The 20,044-nt window shown below is 41.1% G+C and overlaps 2 protein-coding genes across 3 annotated transcripts; one reads left to right on the forward strand and one right to left on the reverse strand.

Annotated features, from left to right (window-relative positions):
- Positions 1–371: 371 nt before the first annotated feature.
- Positions 372–6,154, reverse strand: RPL24 (ribosomal protein L24). Its single transcript, XM_053386233.1, has 6 exons — positions 6,043–6,154; positions 5,837–5,912; positions 5,035–5,145; positions 3,526–3,662; positions 1,388–1,451; positions 372–499 (listed from the first exon to the last, which is right to left on the reverse strand). Exons 1-6 carry the CDS (start codon positions 6,045–6,047, stop codon positions 419–421), a joined length of 474 nt encoding a protein of 157 aa, XP_053242208.1. The 5' UTR covers positions 6,048–6,154; the 3' UTR covers positions 372–418.
- A 9-nt stretch (positions 6,155–6,163) lies between these two features.
- On the forward strand, positions 6,164–18,569 carry CEP97 (centrosomal protein 97). 2 transcript variants are annotated; one of them, XM_053386221.1, is made up of 11 exons: positions 6,164–6,435; positions 8,079–8,221; positions 8,964–9,122; positions 9,946–10,047; positions 10,587–10,700; positions 12,308–12,474; positions 13,637–13,801; positions 14,056–14,189; positions 15,830–16,607; positions 17,080–17,155; positions 17,480–18,569. In XM_053386221.1, exons 1-11 carry the CDS (start codon positions 6,369–6,371, stop codon positions 18,197–18,199), a joined length of 2,625 nt encoding a protein of 874 aa, XP_053242196.1. In that variant the 5' UTR covers positions 6,164–6,368; the 3' UTR covers positions 18,200–18,569. The 2 variants fall into 2 exon arrangements, with proteins under 2 accessions (XP_053242196.1, XP_053242197.1); XM_053386222.1 differs by lacking the exon at positions 8,079–8,221 and having other exon boundaries at positions 6,282–6,435.
- The last annotated feature ends 1,475 nt before the right edge of the window (positions 18,570–20,044 follow it).

The following is a 20,044-nucleotide window of genomic DNA, read 5'->3' on the forward strand; positions in this document are numbered from 1 at the left end:
TAAGGTGAATCAATCAAGGTGTGTTTGAATACAAATGGAATGTTACTTGTTTTCTTTTTAGCTACCATTGGATTTTACTCATCTTTTGAATGTTTTTAAATACCAGTTATTAAATTGATAATTTAAATGTTTTTATTTTATTTTTCTTAATTAAATGTTCCCCAACATCTTTTTGCATTCTAACGAAATAAACACTAGCATTTCTTAACTGTCTTACAAAAGGCATTTTTAGTTTTCCCCCACAAAAATCCTTGCCTATCATTCTAGCCATTATGCCCACCTTTCTAGTCATTAATGACGTATAAATAACTTTTAATATTTAAGGTAAGAAAATTACACAAAATCCCCAGAAGTGACCAAGAAACAGACAGTTTACATGTCAAATGTTTATTTCATGTAACCAAAGCAGTCAAAAAAGTTAGCGTTTTCCACCAACACGAGGAGCAGAAACTTTTACCGGCTTCATGATTTTTTGCTTTGGAGCAGCCTTTGTAGGTGCCTATGAACAGAAAACAGAATGAATGAGAATATGCTACTTGGTTATTTATCACTGTAAATTAGGTCAATAATTGTGAATGCACAAAGGGAAGTATCAGGTTTAAAGTGAAAATACAAATTAATGCCTGCTATTTAACAGGGACAATAAAGGAAGACAACCCCACACTATTATATTATTCCCAACCAATGGAAGTAACATAGGAGAATGTGAGCTATACCCCTTGAATAAACTAGCAGACCTGAGGATCAACCAGACAACAGTCTAACTTTCACTTTAATTCTTTTAAAGCTTACTGTGGCTGTTCCCTGTATGGAAAGGATCACTCAAGTGTTGACTTTGCATAGCTAGAGATAGGAATGAGACCCATGTGCTACCAATACTCATGGCTATATGACACTTACCTGCTTCACAGCAATTAATGAACTACTATTTTTCGATTATGTTTGTGCCCTGATAGACATGATACAGGACAATTACAAATATGCTTAATTAATAAATTTAGGTAAAAATAGAACAGCCAAATGGTTTCTTAATAGTCTGCTCCTATGCGGAACAGAGCCCCAACATGATGTAATGGTTAGAATTCTGGGCTTAGAAGGACTACTTGTGTCATCTTTTGCGCCTTAGCTAACAGGGCTTCTCAAAGGATAACAGAAGGAACCCCAATGTACAAAACCCTGAAAGGCAGGAAATAATAAAAAATGGGATGGTGCAAGGGATTCAGCAAATTAACTGGAACAGATATTTTCATGGGATTATTATGCAACACAGAAAAATGCTAAATTTAAAGGTCATATCTTGCTTTTGGAGTTTTAAAGAACTATTAGGAGGAAACTCAGAAAGCACACACAACTTCTCATCTTTAGCCATTCTTTGGGTAAACATTACCTTTGTTGTGGAGGGTACAGTTTTCTTAGTAGCCTGCTTAGCCTTCTTTGCTTCCTTGGCAGCTCTGTAAATGATATTTACAGGAACAGACTTTGTGTTAAGAATAAATGCACAATTCACAGTTCAAAGTGTTGGTGCTGACCTTTAAAGCCCTAAACGGCATGGGTCCTTTATACCTGAAGGAGCATCTCCACCCCCATCATCCAGCCTGGACACTGAGGTCCAGTGCCGAGGGCCTTCTGGCGGTTCCCTTGCTGCGAGAAGTGAGGTTATAGGAAACCAGGCAGAGGGCCTTCTCGGTAGTGGCATCTGCCCTGTGGAACGCCCTCCCATCAGATGTCAAGGCAATAAGCAAGTATTTTACTTTTAAAAGACAACTGAAGGCAGCCCTGTTTAGGGAAGTTTTTGATGTTTGATGCTGTATTGTTTTTAATATTCGGTTGGAAGCTGCCCAGAGTGGCTGGGAATTATATTATTATTATTCATTGCTTTCACATTCCAGAATGGATTAAGAAATAGGCTTCGTCTTCAAATACAGCAGAATGAGGTGACAGTATTGGCCAGTGGTTTTCAACCAGTATGCCGTGGCACCCTGGGGTGCCTTGAAGGATGTTCAGGCATGCCATGAGGAACACTGGCCTCTGTCCCCCTTTCCTTCCCTTCCTCCTCTGATGCCCTCTTGTGTCTCTGCCTCCCCAAGGTTAGATGGCTGACTGTTGCAGCAGCCCTGGCTACAATCTCCCCAGGCAAATGATGCCTCTGGGTCTGGCCAGGGCATGCTGGTTGCTAGGAGCAAGCCCAGCCAGGTTCCACGCTAGCTTTTCTTGCCTCGGAGCTGAGTGCCCAGTGCTGAAGGGGAGCCTTTCCGCCATGCAGGTCTGGCAGCCCCCGCTAGCCTCACATTCACTTCTGGCCAGTCTCCATTGGGCCACAAAGGCTGAGGGCATCCTCTTCCCCAGGCTCTTGTGAGGCAGTGTGAGGAAGCACCTCTCTTTGGGCAGTGTGTGTGTGTGTATGTGTTCAGAGACCAGGGGCAGCAGCAGCGGCTGCCCAGAGGACTCTCAAGGAGAGGAGGCTAAGGGAACACTCCACAAGGGAGGGTGTTCGAAAAAGGTTGAGAGCCTGCCAGCTCTGCAGGCAAGGGGTGACATAACTGGGCTCCTGAGCCCCACAGGGGTGCTGCAGAAAGAAGGTAGTTGGGTAAGGGAGCCATGGACTCAAAGGTGGAAAACCTCTGGGCAAGACTATTCCTGACTATAGGTAGGCAACCCCATTTTTGAGCACTTCCTTGCAAACTGAGGAAAGAAACTTTCCCAGCTCTGTTTAGCTCTCTTTACAGTTTCTTTTAAAAAAAAAGTGGAGCATTGAAATCTGAAACTGCCTACCCCATCTCCTAAATGCAAAGACCAGGTCATAAAATGCATTACTTCTTATTGTACCATTTTACACAAAGCATAATAACTGCTTTGAATTATTTTTCTTACCATCAGTAAGTATATTCATTTTATAAAATAAATACACAAAAATTAAAACAAGGCTAATTACTTCACTGCACTACTTTTACATCTGACACTCGAAAATGATATAGACGGCTTTGGAGATTATCCAAGTCCCTAAACTTGGGAGGAGAACTAAAGATAGCCTGTGCTGCATTGTCCATTATGAGGGCTCCAAATGTTTTGAAACTGGTGTAGAATGGATGAACCCCAGCCCTCCTCTTGAGGTTGGGGCAAGGAATTGGGAATGTCTCCATATTTCAGCATGGCATTGGAGACAAGTACTCATCGTTAGGGAGTGGACAGGATCCTGGCAATCACATTTTTTTAATGCAGGCTAACCAATATTTAACCCAATTGTCAAAAATGGATATTCTACAAGGTGTCACCTGTTTACATTCAAACAATGATCACAATGAAAACAGAAAATAAGTTTTTTGGCTGAATTCGCTGGTGGTTTAATTGCCTTTAATTGTGTCAGTGAACTTGTTTTAATATTGCATGGTTTGTTTATCTTTTGTTTCCACCCCATCCCCACAAAATATCTGTATTAACAGCATACTTTTTAAGTAAAATAAACAAATTATAGAATAATGCCATTATTGTAAAAATAGAAACCAATAAAATGTTATAATTACTCACCTAATGGCCTGTTCCCTTTGGGCTTTTCGCACTTCAGGCTTTTGATTTCTCTTGGCCATTATTTCAGCCAAAGAGGCACCTGTAATTGCCCTATGGCACTTGACAGCACGGCGGGTACGTTTCTTTTGTACCTCTTCCTAAGCAATGAAGAAAGAGAAATACAGTAAGAGCCTGCAACTTGTGCACATTCAGCTTTACACACTTGGCAAAAAAGAGGGGCGTCCTATCTGGGAATTTTGGCAATCCCACCCGCCGTTACACCCAAAATTGAGGGCTTACTCTACTAAAAAAATCTATTCACTATTGGGAACACACCTTTTTCATAAACCTCTGAAGAGCCTGATAACATAAGTCCATACACTACACTTCTAAATAACTGCTACGATTTCTTTCTTTAAGCTTCAAATGCATCCACCTCTAAAAAAAGTACAGCTTGTGGAATCAATCATTTGAACTCAGGGTATTGATGTTGCATTTCATTTTTATATGGCATCATTTCTATTCTGTTGCTATATTTGTTATCCAACTTGAAAGGCAAGGTGCAAATCATTTAATATAAATAAAAAATCACATTGAATTTTTCTAGATTTAAGGTCTATTTCACGTTCCCAGAGGAGTGCTCAATGGACACTGCTTTATCATCTAATTATTTCAGACAAAATATGGATATATCAAAGGGTGATTCCAACATAAATCTGTCACAAAGAATGCATAAAAGCTCACATATTCTCTAAATAACACCGAGTCAATGTTATGTTGGCTATTTTTCTCTGACTTTAAGACTGAACATACTTCAGAATATATATGTACAGGATTGTGCTACCAAGCAGTTCTCTGCTTTTTCAATGAACTAGCCACAAGAGTTCATTATTGAAAACATTTGCTACAGGAGGCAAAAAACTTAAAAAGAACCATTTCCAACCCTAGTCACCAACTTCAATTAATAGAATAATAGAATCATAGAGTTGGAAGAGACCACAAGGGCCATCGAGTCCAACCCCCTGCCAAGCAGGAAACACCACCAGAGCACTCCTGACATATGGTTGTCAAGCCTCTGCTTAAAGACCTCCAAAGAAGGAGACTCCACCACACTCCTTGGCAGCAAATTCCACTGTCGAACAGCTCTTACTGTCAGGAAGTTCTTCCTAACGTTTAGGTGGAATCTTCTTTCTTGTAGTTTGGATCCATTGCTCCGTGTCCGCTTCTCTGGAGCAGCAGAAAACAACCTTTCTCCCTCCAAAACAACCTTTCTCCCTCTTTCCTCTAAAGCAACCTTTCAGCCTCTTTCCTCTAAAGCAATGTCCTAATACTGTATTATTTTTTATCACCATCTATCTCAAAACAATATTCACTTTTCAGTCATCACAAAAGAGCTCTTATGTGAAAACCAGACACTACCACAAAACACCGTAGACTAACTGAACAGATCATGCTACATGCTAAGCTGCTACATAGGCATATTTAAATATATATAACCCCTTGTCCATTTATGAGGCACAGCATACTTACCGACTGTCCTTTCTTGTGCTTCCGCCTGTACAAAACAGTCCAGTTGATCTGACGGGGGTTTCTCTTGGAAAGGAATGCAGACTCACATTTTGCATTCAAAAACTGGAAAACCTGAAACATTGAGTTCATTTTAAGTGTTTACTTTACATGCCACACATACAGTACTATGTACCAGATGTAGGCTCACAAGCTTTCCAAACTTTTCATGTTGGTGACACACTTGTTAGATGTGCATGATTTCACGAAACAGTAATTCAGTTTTAATAGCAAATCGTAGGTTAAATTAACCCCTTTCCAGACCTTCTCAGCCCTACTGAGCGAATAGAAATATACGATACTGCCATGTACTATTTATCCTATTCAAATGCTAAACCACCAACATTTTAACTACCGTAAGGTGTAAAAAAAATCACACACATACTGACCAAATGGACTCAATTCTATTTATAACATCGCCAAATACTTTCACGCAAATAGAATGAATCAGATTATTATTCGGACTTCAGTTGTTCTTGTTATTCTTATTTATTATCCAATTTCACTTCAGGAATAGAAAAAGGAAACTTACATCATTTAGAAACCATTATAATCCTCCCGTAACACAAAAATATCAGTCTCGTAGGCTAAGACAGTTTTAGATCAGTTTGCAAGACCTCGAGTCAACAGCAGCTCCTCTCCCTCACGAAATATCACATTATACCATAAAGAATCTGGGACACCATTAGTTCCCACTTGGCTACTTCCAGGGTTTAGCCAAGCCCGCTGCTACTCCCAATTCCTCTGCCCCTTATTTCCTCTTTACCTTGCCGTCCGTACGCGCATAGCGGCGGCCGTGGCCTGGGTAGATCTTGTACCCGCTGAAGCTGCACAACTCGACCCTGCATTGCGAGAAAGAGAACGCGAAACGGGGAAAAAGATTAGCGAGGCCAGCATCCCCCGTCACCCAACCCTCTCCAGGCGCTCCAAGCGAAGGATGGCGCCGGATTAGAGCCGGGCACCGGTCCTTACTTCATAATGGCGGCTGCGGGAGCTCCCTCACAGGCAACTCCAACGGCGAAGAGAAAGAGAGGATCATGGGAAACCGGATTCTATACTCGCGCGGGGCACCCTGGGAGCTGCGCCGGTGCATGATGGGAAGCGGTGCGCTTTCTCCGGAGGCTCGTCTATTTCCTAAAATGCTCGAAAAAATCACTCTTCGCGACGCCGCGGCCCCTTCAGAGCCTTCTATTGCCACCTGCTGTTTCTGAAAATTGTTTTTTCCCTCAGTGGTTTTCACCGTCCAATCAGCGTCCAGAGCCCGCCCGGTTGCCTAGCGTTGCGAGCAAGCGGGAAGTATGGCGGCGGCACCAGCGGCGGCGGCGAAAACGGAGGCGGCTAAGCCAGCCATGGGCGGCAGGGAAGGTACGGAGCGGGTCGCGGTGCCTAAAGGCGTCCCCTGTCCCTCCCCCCTCATTGTGTGTGTTTTATCCAAGTCGGGAAGACTCGGCGAGAGCTCTATTCAAGGCTTGGACCGTTGCGGGGCTGCCGCGCGGTGCCTTGTGGGGGCCGTAGTTTTTTCCTCGCTGCGTATCTTTGTTAACGTCCCGAGTCTGTTTTGCCTTGGACTCTAAATCCCAGAGGGCCCTGCGTAACACAGTTCTCTTTTTCTCTATTGTGGGGAGTGGGTGCTTTTTGAAACCTTGCAGGGCCGGTCAGAGGAGAGGCTAGAAGCTCTGCTGTCCCTTCGTTGGCACGAAAACCTGCAGAAGGGAAAGGGACGCGCGTCCAAACCTATCTTCTCCTATTCCCGATCCATAAGCAGGCGCCTAATGGGCAGGTGCAGCCTGCCATATAAAACACACAGGACAATGGTTGGCATGCAGGGTGCTGCTGTCATGGAATAATCCCATGTTATCTGGCTAGCATTTTGAAGGGTGCTCTGGTATTAGTTGCCAGCATTGCTCAGAGTCAGAGAACGGTTCCACCGTGAAAGAGTTTGCTGAAACTTAGATTCCCGAGTTACATTATAAGGCTTTCTCAGGAAAAAACAACAACTAGCTATAATAACATGAGACATTTTTATCACCCAAGAAAGAACACAATATTACACAGCATTTTTTATTTCACACAAGGAAAGGGATTGACATACTATTGTTTTAAGTTTGCAGAAATACCCTGTAATTAGAAGGAGGATTGTTTTGCTGGATAAGACCTCACATTGCGCACCAGAAATTAACATCTGTAGAATGTATCTTATTAGCAGGCTGATTCCTGGCACATTTTGAACATATAAGTCCTCCTTGGGAAGTGGGAGTTCACGTTCAAAACAGCCCTTTAGTAGGATGTATTTTCTAGATTCCACCCAAGCAGATTGGCCTTACGGAAATGCAGCTGAATGAATGAGGCAGACGGCCCACACCCATTTAAGTGGTGGCTTTCCATAGCAGCCTTTGTATACTGATAAAACTTGATTTTTGGTGCTAATTCTCTGTTTCAAAAATTAATTGGATAAAGATTCATCTTCTTTCTATTATCACCTTTACATTTAAATATAAATATACAGAACTGAGAATTCACAGTGGCTTCTAAGATTAGAGTATTTTGACATTATTTTAAATATGTTGCTTATGGTGAACGTTCTTTTAAACCTTTTTCCAAATATAAAAAAAATGAATTTCCAAGCTTTAGCTGGTTTGTGCATCACATCAAATCATACTTTAAACTATGGCTTAATGCAAACAAGCAGTGTGCCTGTACAATATGCTTGTTCATGAGTCAATACTCTCCCACTTTGGTTGCCACTGCCTCCACATCACCTTCGCTTCCCAATAATAGAAGGAAATGAACCTGAAACATTGGTTTGCATGTAACAGGAAGCCGGCCTCTGATGGGCTTCCTCTCTAGTGGCAGCATCAGGACTGGGGAGGAGTAAAGAATGTGCTCACATGAAACTGCAGTTTAATTTTAAACACTTGTTTAAAATGAAATTCAAACCTGACTACTATGTACCTTTCCCCAGTTCTTCATTTTTTAAAACTTCCATTCCCCCCCCCCTTTTCTCTTAGGTTCATTAATTAATTGGTCAGGCCAGGGTTTACAGAAATTGGGTTCCACTTTGGCTTGTGACGCAGATACACATACTTTGATTTTGGATAAAAACCAGCTAATTAAATTGGAGCACTTGGAGAGCTGCAAGAACCTGATGCAGGTTAGTTCCATATGTCTGTGATACAGTGCTGTGCTTATTAGGTTATCTTTGCTTTATACTTAAAGGAAAAAGCATAGGAAAATAATTTTGGGTGAAGTTAAATATATATTTAAAATCCATTCTCTTCTGTTTAGCTTCAGAGCACTATGCAACTTCTTCTCCAACCATATACACTTGGTGCTATCTTTACTCTCTCAAGCAACAAAAGAGGTCTGTCCTCTGATGCCTTTAGTGGCTTGGGAGGTGGTTATTTAATGAACCTCCTGAACTTCCATAAACCTGGCTGCCAGCTAACATCTGCTTTAAAGGCCCTGTTCTGAGGACCTGGCCTACTGACATTATGGGTAGCTCTCGGAGATGAGTTCCTGTGGAACATCCTCTCCAGACATTTAAACCTGATACTGCCTTTATTCTTCAAGGAAACAGGGGAGGTCCATCCTCTCATGCCTTAAATGACTTTTAAACCCTTCTCATTGCTTTTTATATTGTTTCTGTAAATTCTGTGTTCTTTCATTGTTTTTAATTTGAACTTTCTTGGGCCTACATGCGAAAACTATAGAAAAGGTTGTAATTAGACTGTGAAGTCAAAACCCATATCATTACTGTCTTACATTCTGCTGACTGAATATCTCAGTCCTATATACAGAACTAAGCTGCTTTGAGTTTGATGGGCCTTCCTCCCAGGAAAATATTTTAGGAGTCCTACCTCAGTGAGGCCTTTCTTTGCTCTGTTATTTTGCAGTTGTCAGTAGCCAACAATCGGTTGGTGCGGATGATGGGTGTAGCAAAGCTGACTCAGCTTCGAGTATTAAACTTGCCTCACAACAGTATTGGCTGTGTAGAGGGACTGAAGGATCTGGTGCATTTGGAATGGCTGAACCTGGCCGGAAATAACTTGAAGGTAAACTTAATACCATAATTCTGAAGAACCGCTTCCTCTTATGAGTTTCCCACCACACTAAAAGGTCCTCCTGTCAGTTCTGAACTCACATTTCAGTGGAAAAAGGGAAATGACCTTTTCTGCTGTCACACCCAGACTTCGGATTTTTTTTCATTTTCTCCCGCAATCCCACAATCTTCTTTGGTTCTCCTTCTCATTGACCACCTGCTGCGATGTAAAAAGTTTTCATTTTAAAAAGACCTTTAAAGGCCTAACTATCACCAGGCATATATGCTGCTCTTGGAAAGGGCAGGGCTTTTATGGGGGGGGGGGTATATGAAATTTCATTGTTACCGTCTTAACTGTTTTTAATCTCTTGGCTTGCTATTTTGTTTAGTTACTGTGTTTTATCTTTAATTTTTTGTGATATCTTATGGTTCTATCATGAACCACCTTGAACATTTATAGGGAAAAGCAAGGTGCAAATGTTTCAAATAGGTGTCATATTTTAAAACCAGAATGTGTTTGCTTCCCTAAAAAAAAGTAAAATGTGTTGTCTTTCAGTGGTTTCAAAAACTAAATGTTGTCTTTCTGCTGTTGGCAGAGCAGTCTGCATCACATCCTCATCCTACCTTTGTGTCCCTTTTACTTTATTTCTCTCTACTTCTCCTGCTTCCATAGCCATTACATTTCTCCTCCTTTATTGCCCCAATCCTGCTTTAAAAAATAGGTGTTAGTTTAAGACAGTGTTCAATTTTGGGAGGAAGTTCTATGGCTGATGCAATTGCTTTCTGTGGATGGTTTGTTCAGAAACATGCATAATTTATGTTTTCTCTTCCTGTAGACTATAGACCAGATCAATACCTGCACATCTCTTCAACATCTTGATTTGTCGGACAACAATATATCCCAGATAGGAGATATCTCCAAGCTATTATTGTTAAAGGTGAATGCTGGTTGGATTGAATTATTTTCTTTGCTGAGAGGAGAGGGCTGTTTTTCATTAAGGCTGCAGTCCTACAACCACTTGTCTGGGATTAGGTTCCACTGAATTCAGTGGGATTTACTTCTGGGTAAACATGAACAGGATTGTGCTGTACAGCTCTTTCAAGTGTAATGCTGAAGTTCTGAGCTATCAATCCCTTTAAAACTGAAGGAAGTTAGTCACATTTTAGACCCACTGAAATTAAGGGGAAGTCATGGCTAATTTGTCAATTAGTTTCACTAGAATTAAAGCGTAAACTAGCTTCCACTTAAACCAAAGGCAAATGCCTTTTTGTTAAAACATTTCCTTTAATATTTTTTAAAGCCTATATTGCCAGTCATTTTAAATTTTATGTTTGCACTATTTAACAAAGGCATGTTTAGTAATGATGATGATGATGATATTACACAGGCCTTTTTGAATGTTTGAAGGAATTCTTGTATGTTATTTAAACAAATGAGTACATGTTGCATTTTTCTCCTATTCTGTTGTCTCTTAAGACTCTGTTACTGCATGGAAATATCATAACATCCTTGCGTACAGCACCTGCTTGCTTGCCTCAGAGTCTGGGTATTCTTTCATTAGCAGAAAATGAAATCAGAGACTTGAATGAGGTAAGAAAACCATTTGTCAACAAAACTGAATACTGTACATATTTTGAGAATGCTTTACTTGCAACTTTGTCTTATATTCAGCTAAGTTTTCTTCACTACATTTTTAGTTTCCTACTTGTATCCATAACAATATGGGACTCAGTACAAAGCAGCTGGTGGTAGCGCAGTGTCAGCTACTAAAGCAAATAAACAATAATGATTAGCCATTATTAAACATTTACTCCAGAAAGGCAAGAGGCATTATGAGGGACAGAGTCTCTTTTGGTAGTAATTCACATTAAGTTTCTTTGTTGTACAGCAGGCATAGGCAAACTCGGCCCTCCAGATGTTTTGAGACTACAATTCCCATCATCCCTGACCACTGGTCCTGTTAGCTAGGGATGATGGGAGTTGTAGTCCCAAAAACATTTGGAGGCCCGAGTTTGCCTATGCCTGTTGTACAGTGTCCCTGCCTGAATCTGTTGATAACAACAACAACAAAAAATCAGTGTTAAAGTACATAAAATGTATAAAACACTGTACAAAGACTAAAAAGCTCCTGTCTGCAGGCTGAAAGCCAAATAGATCCAACCCAAAAGCAAAGGAGAAGGTGAAATGGTAGAGCCCCCATTTCCTAACATTAGATAGCTCTCATAATTGGCAGCGTGAATGCAAATAGTTCAGGTAGGAAAGGACCCAAATGGCAGCCAGTCTCCCAGGTGAATAGATCAAGTGAACCTTTCTGTTCCACTTCTCCCTCCATGTGATTTCTGGCATCCATCTGTCTCGAGAGACAGTGGAGAGCACCTCCAGGGGTAAAGTCAAACCATGGGAGAATCACAGCGCCTGCTGTGGCTGTAGAGACCGGTAACTCATAACTGCCTCCTACAACTAAAAGATGATTTGAGGGTAAGAAGTGTCAAACAGCAGTTGGACTCTGCTGCCCCTTATTAATTATTGCTCTCCTGCAACAGCAACCAAACGGAATGCTAACTTCCTGAATCTCCTCATTATCTGAAGCCATCAGATGTCCTTATGAAAATATTTAAACCTTTTTCTCTCTCTCCAAATATTTTTCATGCCCTCTCCCCTTAACCAATGTCAATTTCAGGTCTAGACAAGGGTTGTCAGTGTCTGAACTCTAAAGTATCCTGAAATTTAGATTCCTATATATTGTGAATGTTTTGTAATTAAGCAAAATCTTTTATGCTTTGGGACATCAATATGATTATGACCATGCATAGTCCCATTCAATAGGTTAAAAAGCTTTGATTGGTATCTATTGAGAAAATCTTAGGTACGTGCTATTCTGTTTGAGGACAGGGAATTGAACTAGATTAGGGCTGTAGGTTGCATATTGGTGAGTAGTAGCATTAATTTATGTACTAAGCTAATCTCTGAAAAAAAATCCATTACAAACAATGTAAGTTTTGAGACACAGAACAAAAAGAAAAGAGCTGCTCTGAATGGAAAGGAGCAAGTCATTTTTTTCTTCTTTCCTCCCTCAAATAGCTCATTGTGTATGAAAAATGTGGCTGAATGTGCCATGCTGTTGTTTATCCCATGAAAGCAAATTGCTGAGCACAGGAAAATTTCAATTAATCAACAAAGCTATTGTTTGCTTTCAGATTTCGTTCTTGGCTTCCTTTACTGAGCTAGAGCAACTGTCAATAATGAACAATCCCTGTGTGATGGCCACACCTTCCATCCCAGGATTTGATTATAGGCCATATATTGTCAGTTGGTGTCTCAATCTTAAAGTCCTTGATGGCTATGTGATATCTCAGAAAGAAAGGTAAGAAACTGAAGGTCACTGGATTGAATCTGATTAAACGGAAGTAGCATACTATTCTGTATGTTTGTATTTTATTAAATTTAATTGCATTACTGGCTACTTTTGCTTACAGTGTAAAAAAACTACATTTGCTATTGCTGTTATTTTATTCCACCCCCATTGCATCTACAGTCATCCAGCAGAGTTATTGTGAGTCTATTTTGAGTTGGATTACCCATCTGCTGCTGTGTCAACTTTGTTAGACACTTTGAGAATAAAATCACTATCATCCATTCTGTCTTAGATGCCAGTGGAATAGCAGATCCTAGTGATGTAGCTTTGGTATCTCCTGTTTTGATAAATTTATACAACCGTAGAATGTAGACAACGTCTTTGTAGTATTCTGTGAACTGCCTTGAGACCCCTGGGTATAGGGCGGTATATAAATTCTAATAATAATAATAATAATAATAATAATAATAATAATAATAATAATAATTAGTAAGAAATTGTCCACTAGTGCACTGGATCTTTGCCCACCTTGATTGATTAAAGAAGCCAGATGAGGTCTGGTTGGCAGCGTAAGAGTGGTAAATGACTTATTGGAGTACAGAGTGATTACCATCCAGACTTAGAATAGCTGTTGTGGGACCTTGCTCAGGGTAGGGGAACTCCCTCTGGATCCCACTGGATAATTTCCTCCAAGACTCCAATATGCCATTCTTGGGCAAGGTTCTTAAGTGTGTGGTGGCTTCTTAGCTCCAGGGGTCCTTGGAGGAAATGGATTACATAGACTTCAATTTTACATACGTTCAAACCAGTTTTGGACCTGGAGTTGAAACTGAGTCAGCTTGGATCACTTTGGCAGGCAACTGCTGTGCAAGGAGACAGAAAAGGGGAGTAGTTTTTCCTTGGTTTGCTAAACCTCTCTGTGGCGATTGATACCATCATTCTGGGCTGGCAGACACTGTTTTGTGGTGGTTCCAGTCCTTTCACAATGGCCAATTTCAGAAAGTGATGTTGTGAGACTCTGTTTTGGCACCCTGATCATTTGGGCATGGTGTTTCTTATCAATTTTGGTTAAACTCTTTCTTTATTTTTATTGCACAGTGTTTTGTGCAAAAGCATTTTATAAATGTTCACCAAGAATATTTCTTTTCAAGGTGATTGTTCTTCCCTCTAGCTTGAAAGCAGAATGGCTTTACAGTCAAGGAAAGGGAAGATCGTTTCGGCCAGGCCAGCACATTCAATTAGTACAGTATCTTGCCAGTGTTTGTCCTCTTACTAGTATGTTTGGGCTCCAAACTGCAGAGGATGCTAAACTGGAAAAAATACTACATAAGCAAAGGTAAGAACATTATCTTTTGTCAACAGTTGGGAATTTTAACAAAGTAATTGTTATTTTGTGGCAGAAAGAATAAAAGGATAACTAGTTAATCTTGACAGCTTCAGACCCGGCACTATCAACCCTAATTGTTGTTGTTTTGGACTCAAAGGAACTGGTTTGCAGAAAGACTTGTTCACCAGGCTCTTGGCTGATATTTTGCTGTTGGTTTAGAACCACTCTGGCATTGATGTTTTAATGAAACTCCTTGTCTTTAGGTTGCACCAGAGGCAACTGATGTACCAAAGCCAAGCTGATGAGCCACCTGTATCTTCAACTTTGCATAAAGGGCAGCCTGCTACCAGTGAGCCAAACAGCCCTGTTCACAGGCCACAAATAATGACTGAAAGTGGTAAGATTCATGTGTTTCTGTAATACTATTTGTGATGATGAGCCCATTGTCTAATATACTGATATCCAGCAGGAGCTGGTGGAGAGAGAGGATGGCAGAACCTTATGACTTGAAATAATGAAACTAGGGAAGCAGAGATGGAGTTGAAATTGAAAGGGGAAAGGGTTCTAAAGACCAGGATTCTGGGTTAGACAGAGATAGTGTTTATGATATCACACCTTGACCAATGTGATCAGCAGAGCATGCTCAGCTCTAGCAGGGTAGTCCTGCAGAGCATTGGACTCTTCTTGCTCTCCCTTTGTCAGCCTTTCCAGAGTGTAGAGTGTTTATTGTATCAAAATACAAGATAAGTCAAACACACTATCTACATAAACTTAAGGGATCCTAGTGCATCATGAACTATTATCTGATCTTACAGGTTAAACTGTAGAGATCCAAATAGATAGAGAGATCCATTCACTTACTTCAGCTCAATACTACAGTGGTACCTCGGGTTACAGACGCTTCAGGTTATGCGTTTTCTGGTTGCGCATTGCGCCGAACCCGGAAGTACTGGAATGGGTTACTTCCAGCTTTCAGTGCATGCACAGAAGTGCTAAATCACGCAGAATTGTGACCCGTGTGTGTGCAGACGTGATGCTGCGGGTTTTGAACACTGCGTGTTGCTAACGTGCCTCCCACAATGATCACGTTCGCAACTCGAGGTTCCACTGTATACAGTTCTGTTCTGCAGCTATGCAGTAATAAGTAACTCCTAACTCCTTCCTGCTTAATGCAGCCTTGGCTTTATACCCACCAATGCATGGGTATTCTCCATGCATTCTCCACACATTTGTTGGAGAAAGGTAGGGTGGATGAACTTTAATTTCATTGGCAACCATGCATTTTTACGGGTGAAAGCCTAAAGAACGACATTCAAAGACACCTCTTGAGGTGAGAGTTTAGCCTGTTCCAGAGGTCGGCAACCTAAGTGGCCCATAAGGGTCACTTAACCGGCACATGAGCCGCCCCCAAACTGAGCCGCACATTTGGTGAGTCCCCGCATGCTGTGCTAAACTGGTGTGGCGCCGGGACTTTCTTCTGCGGCTCCGGAAATCGCATCTGTGCATGTCTGCGGTGCCGGAAATAATTTCTGTGCATGCCCAGAAGCTGAAAATCGCTTCTGCACAGGCGCAATTTCCAGCGTCACGCTGCACTGGCCCGGCCCACGGAGGTTCTCCTCAGGAGTGATCCAGCCCATGCCCAGTAAGCCTTGCCAACCCCTGGCCTATTCCTTGGTGACCCTAGCCATTTCATCAAGCCTGTAGATTTATATGGCCCTTGGTCATATTAGTGTGTGGTGGCATGTTGGAAGCAGGCTTCCAAGATGCTCTATTGCCCATAGCACAAGAGAAGACTCCCATCAGACAGTGTTAAGCTCTTTCCCCACCTCTGCATCCCTGCAGATGCTCATGGTACTGACAATCCCACCTTTCATCCAATTAATGGAATGGACAGACATGTTGCATACTAAGGTGATGGCTAGCAGGAAGCGGGGGGTCACTCAGTCATGCTCTACAGAGGTTCCTCAGGTATACAGGGGAGACCTAAATGGTTATGTTACTGTCTAGTTAAGTGTTTGTCTTCTTACCCTTTTCCAGAACCTGTTATCAAAAAGAATACATGGGTAGCAACAAAGTCAAATGATGATCATTCCTATGCAGTTAAAAATGTTTTCCCCTCATCACAGCAAACTGAAATAAGTATTTCTAGAGATCTCTACCTGGATGACATGCAAACTGACGAGGACAAGTTGAACAGTAGTCTTCTATCCTCAGAGTCTACTTTTATGCCTGTTGCGTCTGGCCTCTCCCCAGTGTCTCCTACTACTGCAGAACTGAGACTACACAGAATTAATATTGAGACAGAAGGTATGGAGGATGCTGACTTTGAATTTATAAAAGAGGTTAATAAAAAGGGAACGCAGGAGATGACTTCTGTGATTCTTGGGGAATGTGCCATCAAATCAGCAGAGGCTGTGGAAACTCAAAAGGAAGATCAAGAGGAAGGACTATCGTCCACTTCTAGTTTGTCAGCAGCCACCGCTACTCTTTCTGCTAGCATTAGCAGTTGTCATGTATCCTCTGAAGACCATGTTGAGCACAGTGACCTCAAGCGATCACAAACTCCAGAAGAGGGTGTTATCAAAACTGTTTTCCCTGCCAAATATCCAGAAGAATTGCCTTCTAGCGCAACTGCTACTTTAATCCAAAAGTCAGATATGCTTGAAGAAATGAACAAAGCAGCCACCAAGATTCAAGCCTGTTGGAGAGGATTTTACACAAGGAACTACCATCCCAGAGCCAAGGAAGTGCGTTATGAAATTCGACTTGGTAGAATGCAGGAACACATTATACATTTAACTGAAGAAGTAGACAAGTAAGTTGGCAGCCGTCTTCAAATTGGAAGTAATTACAATTTTGAGGCTAAATAGAAATATTGACTTATCTAACTGCTAACGATGTAACACAGTAGGAGTGTTTGGGAGGTGTAGCGTCCGGCCTCAGTTGATGGGGACTCTTAATTCTCTAATGTCTCTAATTCTGTGTTTGGAGCAAGGTGGGAGAAAATTGAATAACCCATCAGCTTCAGAAGGTCTTAGAAGTAATAGAAGGTACAATCTGCTCTGAAGAATTACATTAATATAATTATATACAGAAAGAGTCATTCTCTTCAAAAAAATATTAGTTAAAAATAAGGGTTTTACTGTGGTCAGAAGATTGAAAAGTTCACCCATACAGATCCCATACAGAGTCCACCAAACTGCTGATAAAATGCATAACAAGTACTGCAGCAAATTGTTTAAATTTATTTATAAAATCATATATATTTATATGTTTACCAAATGTAGATTAAGAAAGGAAAAAGATGAGGAGAAACTTCAAAGACTTGTGCAAGAGGAAGCTGTAAAATTCCTTTGGGACCAGGTAAAAATATCATTTCTAAATCATTTTCTGACTGTGTGTTAATAAAAACCATGGCTCGCTAAGCAAATAAGCTGAAGAGATATATGTACCATGTTGGATAGTTTACATGATTTATAGTGCCTATCTACTCAGAAGCAAGTTTTGTTGAGTTTAGTGGGACTTATTCTCAAGGAAGTGTCAATAGGATTGTAGCTTAAGGGTCACCTCACACAGGATGCAGTTCTTAATATTGCTCTTTCATATGAAACTATAAATATGGTGGCACATGATGTGCATATAAGTCTAATTGAAATGATAACATTTCCTTTTGTGTGGTATTTGCAGGTTAGATGCATCCAGGAGTGGCAAATTTCAGTGAACTCACATCTCACTACTTTCCGGCAGCAGAATACTCCTTCATCAAGCATTTTGGGTCCCTTCAAGGTCCATATAGACTCACCTGGACGAAATCAAGTACCTTCTCCTGTCGGCAGTTCAACCTGGTTCGTTTCAGCTACTGAGGCTTATCATCAGAAATGCTTGCCAGAATTTCCTGACTCGGGATTCCATTCCTGTGTGACTGACCAGAACTGCCTTCATGAATCTCAGCGCTGTGGAGAAAACATGGCAGAAGTAAATGGTGACAGCTCTCTAGAGAATTCTTTCAAAACAGTCAAACCATGTGAAGATTCGCTTTCCGAGTGCCCTGCAGCAGCTGAGGAGATTGAACTGGACCACGAGGAATGTTGCAAAGAGAGTTTCAACAGTGAGCAAGACAGCAGTAGTCTTATCCAGCAGTATTTAAAATCGGTTGAGCAGCTAGATAATGATGACAAGACAAGTTGCACCAATGGAACAGGCAGTTGCAGGCTGAATACAGCTGCCTCATCAGAAGACCCAGATGTGTTATGCAATGCTACATCAGGCTCCCAAGAGGTGCTTGCATCGGGACAAGGTGGAACTGGTCAGCCAGAAATCTGCAATTTGAATGCAGAAAGGGCAGAAGGAAAACAGACAGACTGTGACTCTTCTTTCCAGGCACTTCCTGTTAGCATAACCGTGTAGCAGGTATTCCGTTAGAAAAGCCACATTAATATGTTTTTGTTATTGTTGTTTGTATGAGATTTTTATACATTTTTGGAGACTTGTGCTCCTGTGCTGTTGAAGCATCTTAGGTTGTGAATAGTTTTGCTAATAATCTAACCTCTGACTGACACTGTGTTAATCTGTAACAAGTATGTTTCACTACAGTGGACATGATGCACTTAACTTTTTATGTGATCTGAACAGGTTTTTATGAAATATAATTTTGAAGACTCTAACTACTTTTCTTATTACCTTACTACGTGAACTAAGCAGTTCTCTTTTCCCAAAATACTAAGCATACATGTGTGTTATTATCTTCATTTTAATAAACGAATGGGAGTAATTGAAATAGTTACATTGAGTACTTATAATTTGATGGCTATACAAGGTTAAGACATTTCACTGTCAATAATTTTTAAGTATTTTGACCAACAGTTTGAAAATGTATGCTTAAACTCAGATACTAAGCCATAGCTTGGATATTTTATTCGCCAGCCTTTTTTCATTTATAAGTCATCTTTTTTAAAAAAAAGAAAAGAAAGATGAAATAGTTGAATATCAGTTTAGAAACATGGCTGCTTGAGGTCCATTTATCACAGAGTCCTTTATCATAGGGGTCTTTTATCTAAGAGGATTTGCCATGATGGGGAGTTTCTGTATGATACCATAGAGCTTACTAGGAGCTTTCAAGGGCTAAAGTATTCTTGGAAAGGAAGTTGCAGTGCTTCTAGCATTGCATTCCGAAGGTCAAAATAACAGAATTGTTCCTCTTTCACCAGTGCACATTCTGGGGAATTTCTTAAATAAAGGTGGCTGAGACATTCTTTTTAACATGTGAGGGTTACATGACCATGGTTATTAACTGTTTATAGGATACTATAGCTATTTTAGCACAAGCATGTCTTGGTGCTGCAACATCTGAAGTTTAAGGTTTGCCACTTTATCTTAGGAGGTGTCTTGGTTCAAATCATTATCTGCACCCTAGCTGGGACCTAAGACATTGGTGGTTGGGACGTAAGAAACCAGTGGTTGGAATTGTTCACTGCTGAAGGGGAATTGGCTACATGGGATCTAGGAGTTTCCTGCATTAATGGAGACTTGGAAACTCTCCCTTTTCCGGTTGCAACTGTCAAGAGATTGACAGCTCTTCTCCCCACACAGAGCTTACTGGTTTCTACAGGTGTAAACTCCTTGACAGGTTTTCAAAATTATTATGAATAGTTACTGCCATGAGTGGTAAATAGGTATTTTTATTCATAAGACTTGGAAGAATTCAGATGAGATAGTGATTTGTACCATCACTACCCAAGCAATATTGTTTAATTCCTAAACAAAGATTGTGCATAGGGGTGGGGAACCTCTGGTCTGTGAGCCTAAGGAGGCCTGGTATGGCCCCCTAATTTGGCCTATGAGGCTGTTCCCTCCCACAAAACCACACCTACCTGATCCACATCTGATGGTAGGAACACTTGAGAACATTCCCAATTGTTCCTTGGTAAGTGGACAGTCCTAATCAGGTGATGGGTGCCAACAGACAGTCCCACTTCGTCTGTTTGTAGGTGTGGTTTGGATTCAAATCGATAACTTTGATGATGTCATCTGATGTCATCATGATGACTGGTGACTGACTGGTGCACAGCTGTGCTGACCTGTCAGAGTGGCCCGTGGGTGAGGTCAGGATCCAGTATGCCACTGCTGCTATAGGCTGTCTGAAAAATGATGTCAACTTCAAAAATGGAGGAATTATTTTGCCACGTACATATGGATAGACATTTTATAAAAGTAAATGCCTATCGGTTCAAGGTGTACCATCATGTATTTTAG

Source organism: Podarcis raffonei, chromosome 4, assembly GCF_027172205.1.
Source record: "Podarcis raffonei isolate rPodRaf1 chromosome 4, rPodRaf1.pri, whole genome shotgun sequence".
Classification (NCBI taxonomy): Eukaryota; Metazoa; Chordata; class Lepidosauria; order Squamata; family Lacertidae; genus Podarcis; species Podarcis raffonei.

Bases quoted from the DNA above. Each gene is read 5' to 3' on its own strand.
- RPL24 (XM_053386233.1), bottom strand. The intron at 3,663-5,034 runs GTAAGTATGCTG...TTCATTGCTTAG, and splicing joins AGCACAAGAAAGGACAGTCG to GAAGAGGTACAAAAGAAACG. The intron at 500-1,387 runs GTAATGTTTACC...TTCTGTTCATAG, and splicing joins CTGTACCCTCCACAACAAAG to GCACCTACAAAGGCTGCTCC.
- CEP97 (XM_053386221.1), top strand. From the start codon at position 6,369: ATGGCGGCGGCACCAGCGGCGGCGGCGAAAACGGAGGCGGCTAAGCCA. The intron at 8,222-8,963 runs GTTAGTTCCATA...GTTATTTTGCAG, and splicing joins GCTGCAAGAACCTGATGCAG to TTGTCAGTAGCCAACAATCG. The intron at 14,190-15,829 runs GTAAGATTCATG...ACCCTTTTCCAG, and splicing joins ACAAATAATGACTGAAAGTG to AACCTGTTATCAAAAAGAAT.